The sequence below is a fragment of the Sus scrofa genome, chromosome X, assembly GCF_000003025.6.
Source record: "Sus scrofa isolate TJ Tabasco breed Duroc chromosome X, Sscrofa11.1, whole genome shotgun sequence".
Lineage (NCBI taxonomy): Eukaryota > Metazoa > Chordata > Mammalia > Artiodactyla > Suidae > Sus > Sus scrofa.
The window spans coordinates 88,229,548-88,235,547 of NC_010461.5; the positions used below are offsets into that span (position 1 = coordinate 88,229,548).

The window sequence follows — 6,000 nt, forward strand, 5'->3', positions numbered from 1 at the left end:
AAAACCTTTATTGAGTCCTGACTGAATAACTAGAAGTCAAGTGAAAGCCAAGTGAGTATAAAACATGCCCTACCCTCAAATTGCTTACACTCCTGCGCTCCAAGGAAACCAAGAACTAAGCTGGGAGCCAAGGACAGGTCAAAGCAGACAAACCAGATAGAGATCGAGAATGTGCCCCGCCCTTCCTTGCAAGAATATAGGAGCCCTTGCAGCAGAGGAGTGGGCTGCAGGAGCAGGGGTGGGCAGAAGCGCTTTTCCAGAAGAGATGGCCTTGAAGGGAGACAAGTGAGAGAAACAAGACGCCCAGGCAAGAATTTGAAATATCAAATCGGTAAATGGAACCGAAGTAAAAATGATGGCATTTGCACGATCCAATCGTTAAGTGGAACAGGAGGAGACATGACGGTTGAGGGATGAAGATAGAAAATCAGGGAATCGATAAAGTAAGAAGAGGAAATTTTCACTCAGAGGAAGACCGTTCAGCTCAGATTTTTTTGTGTGTGTGTGTGTGTGTTTTTGCTATTTCTTTGGGCTGCTCCCGTGGCACATGGAGGTTCCCAGGCTAGGGGTCGAATCGGAGCTGTAGCCACTGGCCTACGCCAGAGCCACAGCAATGCAGGATCCGAGCCGTGTCTGCAACCTACACCACAGCTCACGGCAACGCCGGATCGTTAACCCCCTGAGCAAGGGCAGGGACCGAACCCGCAACCTCATGGTTGCTAGTCGGATTCGTTAACCACTGCGCCACGACGGGAACTCCCCAGCTCAGATTTTGAGACACCCCACGACCAGCCAAAAAGGGTCTCCTACTTTGCTAGGGAGCAAGTCCGTCTAGGCAAAACCGCAAACAAATTCGGGATCCCCGGATCTCCAAGGTCCCAGTTGTCACCGCAAATGAGACAATGCTTGGTCCTGCCGGAACCACAGGGCCCTGTCGCTCCCTGGCCTCACTGAAGCCTGAGGGCCTGCTGCTTAGCTGCTTAGCTGTTTGGGACGCTGATCTCAGGAGGACAGGGTGCTCAGAGACGACTTCCCAACGATGCGCCCTGCTCCCTCCACCAGCGGCCTCAGCCCCTCACCCAGCCTGGTAGCACTTCCAGGCTTTGCTAAGAACCTAGCTTCCACAGACAGGTGTCCGTGGAGGAGGTGACAAAGGTCTTGCCATTTAAGAAACCCAGACCACCGGAAAGCCTCGCAAGATGTGACACACACACGAACACTTTGATCTCGGGCCCTCAGCTTCACGCCTCAGTTGGCTAAGTCCGACCTTCCTAGGCCTCTAACCCAGGAACCAGAGCTGAGGAAGCGTCCCCTCGTATGCGCCATTGGGCCATTTCAGAGCAGTTTCTTTCCCAGCTGAAAGAGGGCAGGTGCTCTGGGCGCCCTTCCCAGGTGTGGCGGCCACCCCTCCCCCGTCGCCTAAAAGCCTCAGCGGGATTCTCAGGAGCCTGGAAGGGCTTCCCTATCGGCAGGGCTGCATCGGGCCGTGGTCTGAATACACTTGCAGTCATCTTTTACCAGAAATGAAGATTCCCTTGAAACCTGTTCCATTCACGGCCTGGTCTCTTGGAGACAATGAGATAAACTGATGCCTAAAGTGAAATAATAGCTGAGAAAGGGCTTTGATGGCGTGCAAAATGCTGGAAAACACTACTTGTTATGATAATGCTAACAAAGTGGGCAGTCCTGCTTGTCCCCTTCCTGGAACCTCTGGGGCTGGGGAGGTAAACCTGGAGGAAGGTAGCTCCTGCCTAGCTTGATAACTTTTAAAACGTCCTCTTGGTGTCTCACTGAAAACCCATCCAATTCTTCAAATATTCTATGGGAGCTCAAAATTTCTTCTATCCTAGTCTGAGCATATCACCTGCCCACGATCTGGAATCTCAGACCCAGAAGGAAACTTTTAGAGACCAGAGAGGTCAAGCGATTTACTCAGGCTCACACAGGGAAGTAGAGCCCTACAACCCAGATCTCCCACAGTGGGTGTCTCTTTCTCTTACATAACCTGAGATGTTGAGAAAGAATAAAACCCACCCACACGCGGGCACAAATACACACATATACACACACACACACCAGCGCCGTCTCTGTGGCTCTAAGAACATCCAACTCAAGACTAGGTTTCCCGAGGTTGCCTCCCCTGCCTCAAAATTGCCTCCATTGTTCCCCCTGCCCTCGGGGTCTGGTAAGACCGGCCCTCACCAGAGTGTCTCAGACTGGAGGACAGCAGACGCATTGGGTCTTCCCATTGTGTTTCTCCCCTCCCTTCCCTTCCTCGTCCTTCAGCCCGATTTCTAGAAAGTCTGACCCGCACTCCAACCCACGCCTGCAACCCACACGGATTCATTCGCCCTCAGGTCCTAGAATGCTCTTCGGGGCTGCTTTTAGCCCTCGCTGGCTCGAAAGTGAAGGCTGGGACCCATGGAGGAGGCGAGGGTCCCACCACCTAGAGTTTCGAGAAATTCTCACAGGTCTCTAATTTTTTCTTATTCCCCACTCTGCCCCACACCACCAGCAGCTTAATTTGTCTGGACATTCTGCTTGCCCTCACCGGAGGCAGTTGGGGCCACTCAGGAAATTTAAAAACCCTTGCAGTTTCCATCCGAGTTTGCATATTTAGAAAAAGGCTTTTGAGAAGGGGGGAACTCGGGATCCCAAGGGCATCCACCTCGGAATCTGCAAAGTGGCTGTAGAAATGTGGGCACTGGGGGGAGAAAGTGCTGCCAGCTCCCCCCAAACCGTCTCGGGCTCTGTCCACCTTCTGGGCGCCAGCATCTCCCTAGGAGGGCTTCTTGCAGGCACCTTTCAAAAACAGCATCCGCCAGGCCTCCCCTCAGGGGCACAGGAATCCAGGTGGCCAGCCTCGGGGTCGGGTCGGCCACCGCAGCCCGGGTGAACCTGACCTCCCCAGCCCACCCCCCCCGGACTTCGTGGTGGCCCCTTTTGTGCGAGCGGAGGATCCAGCAGAGGCCGGTGCGAGCCGGGACCGTGTGCCGCCGCCGCCCCCCCCCACGCCGTGTGCCCCGCCACCCACCTGTGGAAGAAGAGCAGGATGGAGAGCATGGTCTGGTCGATGTTGCGGTTGCAGATGCCCTCGTTGATCAGGTAGCAGGGGTCCCGCAGCACGGGCTCTAGCGAATCCTGCCGCATTATGCTGTTGAGCTTGTCGGTGTTGAGGTTCTCGAAAATCAGCTTCTCCTGCAGCTGCCGAAAGTTGCTCACGGTGGGGCTGCCCGGGTTGTTGTTGTCCCCGCTGCTGTCGCGCTGGAGCCCGCTCCGGTGGGCCAGGTCCAGGCAGCAGTTGCAGCAGTCGAGGCCGACAGGTGAGCGGCAGTCGGTCTTGGGCTGGGCCATCTTCTCCGCCTCAGGGGCCGCCTGGCCCGCGCGGTCAGGGGCGGCCGGCAGGTGCGCGCCCGCCGGGCCGGCCTGAGGGGACTCCAGGGTGTCTGGGAAAGACAAGCTGTGAGGAGAAGAGTTGTCAATTAGCGCCGAAAGCCGGCCACCCTCGGCTCGGCCCCCTTCTGGCTGCGCCGGCCGCTCGGGGTGCGAATAGAAACAGCTGGACAAACAGCTCTGAGCGGATCCTTCGGGCTCACTTCCTCCTCTTCCTCCTCCTCTCCCCCCTCCTCCTCCTCCCGAGGCCGGGGCCGCCCCCCCTGAGGTGCCACACGCGGCCCCTGCGCCGTCCCAAGTTTCCCAAGTGTGAGCGGGGCCCGGGGCGGACCTGTGGCAGCAGGAAGGGCGGGCGGCGGGGCAGAGGGAGAGCCGGGGCGCGCCCTCGCTCCCTCCCTCCCGGGCTCCCTCCCTCCCTCCCTCCCTCGCCGCCGGTTCGCTGGCTCGCCCGCTCTCGGGCTCCCCGGGGCTGCGCCGGCGGAGCGGTGGCAGGAGCCGAGCGCGACTGACTGAGCGAGCGAGCGAGCGAGCCGCGCGCCCGGGAGTCGGCGCGGGGCTTGTGACAGCATGCAAATGACCCCCGGTGGGCCGGCGGACCACGCGGGTCCGCCGCTTCCCCGGCGCGCGCCCCGGAGCCGGCGCGGTCCTGCCCCCACGCCGCCCCGCCCCCGCCCTCCGCTCCCGCACGGCCGCTCGCACCCTCGCCCGCGCGCCCGGGAGCCCCGCTCGGCTCCCCCTCCCTGCGCGCGCCGCGCAGCTCCCCGGCTCGGGCTCTCGCGCCGCGGCGGGCGCATCCTCGGCCAGAGATTCCCCGGGAGCCGGGAGCCGGGAGCCGGGAGCCGCGCCACCGGGGGGTTCGAGCTCGGCGGGCGGGCCGAGTTGCCTCGTCCCGCCGCGGCCGGGGCCCTCTGCCGCAGAGACGCCGCCTTCTTCGAGAAGCGGGGTCGGGGGCGGGTGGGGTGCCGAGAGAGCGGCGGCCTCGGCCCGGAGCCTGAGGGCGTCCGGCACGCGTCGGCAGGTCCCCAGACGGGCCTGAGACGAAAGTCACAGAAGCCGGCTCAACCGCTCCCCGGTTTTTGTCCCTGCCTCCTCCCTTCACTCATCTCCCCCTTTCCGCCCCCTTTGCTCGCTCTTCTCTTCCCCGAACCCCATCCGAGACATCAACGTCCCGGCTTCCGGCAGTGCCAGCCCCTTAGCAGGCTTCTGCCGCCCGCTGCCCCCCGCCCCCGCTCCCTCTCTTATCTCCATTTTCGCCCCCCGCTCCCCCCATCTTCCTTCTTTTTGCCCTTCTCCATTCTTCCTCTCATTTATTTTCCTTGTCTCCTCTTTCTTGACTCATTTCTGGTCTTGCCTTTCTTTCTCGCCCCCGTCTTATTATTTTTTTTCTCCTTTTCTCTATGTCCTCGTTCACCCTACCCCCAAGTCCTCTTACCCCCCTCGGTTTCTTTCTTCCCCCTTCCTTTCCCGCATGTGATTGCCCCTCTCGCTGACGCACCCCTCTTTCGCCTCAGTTTTGTCCCTTCCTCCCCACTTCACTCAGCTTCCCCCATCTTTCCAAACTTGCGCTCCCCTCTCTTTTCTGATCCCCCACCCGCCTTAGGTGATCTCTGTCCTTACCCTTTCCAGAGGTGGGGTGATTGGATGTTTTGGGGCACTGGGGGGGATGTCCTGACGCTCTTGGCTCTGAGGAGAAGGTGAGTCTGAAGCGGAGCTGAGGTGAAAGGGCAGGTTTGTGGAGAGCACGGCAGGTTGCTGCTGTGGGTCAAACCCCAGCTTTGTGAGAGCTGGGGATGTGCGGGGTTGATAAGTGGTAGGGTTCCCGCATGTCTCAGGACTTGGAGACTTAGAATACTTTGAATGCGTAGAATTCAGTAATTACTGCCTCCTGAAAAAAATTCAAAATATTCATGGTGTTCAGCTTTCACTGAAAACTCAGACGGATTTCAGTTGCAGCCAATACTCCCCACCCCCCCATCAGCTCGCTTCTTTCACCCGCCCAGGGCGCTGGCAATAGAGCAGTATATACTGCCATCTTGTGGTCAAAACGTGGAACGTTTCCTGCCGGAGTCAGATCTTGCAGAGACGCCTTCGGTGCCCCCTAGTGGAATTGACCCCGCACTGGTCCCGAGAGTAGGAGGAAAGAGGAGGCAGAGGGTCCACACCAAAAGGGCTCCTTGGCCAAGCAGTGCGCCTGGACCCCAGTCAGGGCAGAGCCACCCTTTCTAGTGGAGCTCCACCTGCCTGAGTCCCTACCGATCTGGCTTTCCTAGATTTGGCACACGCTCCCTCCGTGTTCCACAAGCATCACCTCCGTGATTAGGAGCAAAGGGCAGCCAACAATTTCTTGTTTCCAAGGCTCTGTGGCTCTTACGTGGGGCCCGGCCATTTCCCGAAAAGGACAGAGGGCCGTATACTCTCTGCTGTAGGCCCCGGAAAACTAAAAACAAGCTGTATCCCTGGCCCCTGACAGGAAACCAAGATCAGACGTGAAAGAGGCGTTGGAAGGTCACTGACCAGACCAGCAAAGCTGAGAGTATGGTCCCTGTGTTCTCACCGACTGCAGAAGATTCTGCTGGTTCTCTTAAACCCCGGTCCCTTAGATGCGTT

The 6,000-nt window shown here is 59.1% G+C and overlaps 1 protein-coding gene across 2 annotated transcripts in view; it reads right to left on the reverse strand.

The window, feature by feature from the left end:
• The window catches only part of TSC22D3 (TSC22 domain family member 3), a 62,259-nt gene extending 58,223 nt beyond the window's left edge, over positions 1–4,036 (reverse strand). Inside the window, exons 1-2 of one of the 2 annotated variants that reach the window (XM_021080824.1) lie at positions 3,725–4,036; positions 3,035–3,460 (exon numbers count right to left, since the gene is read on the reverse strand). In XM_021080824.1, coding sequence (XP_020936483.1) covers positions 3,035–3,354 — 320 coding nt within the window. In that variant the 5' untranslated portion in view covers positions 3,355–3,460; positions 3,725–4,036. Of the gene's footprint in view, positions 1–3,034; positions 3,461–3,724 lie in introns of those variants that run through there. The other variant, XR_002340888.1, reaches the window with a different exon arrangement.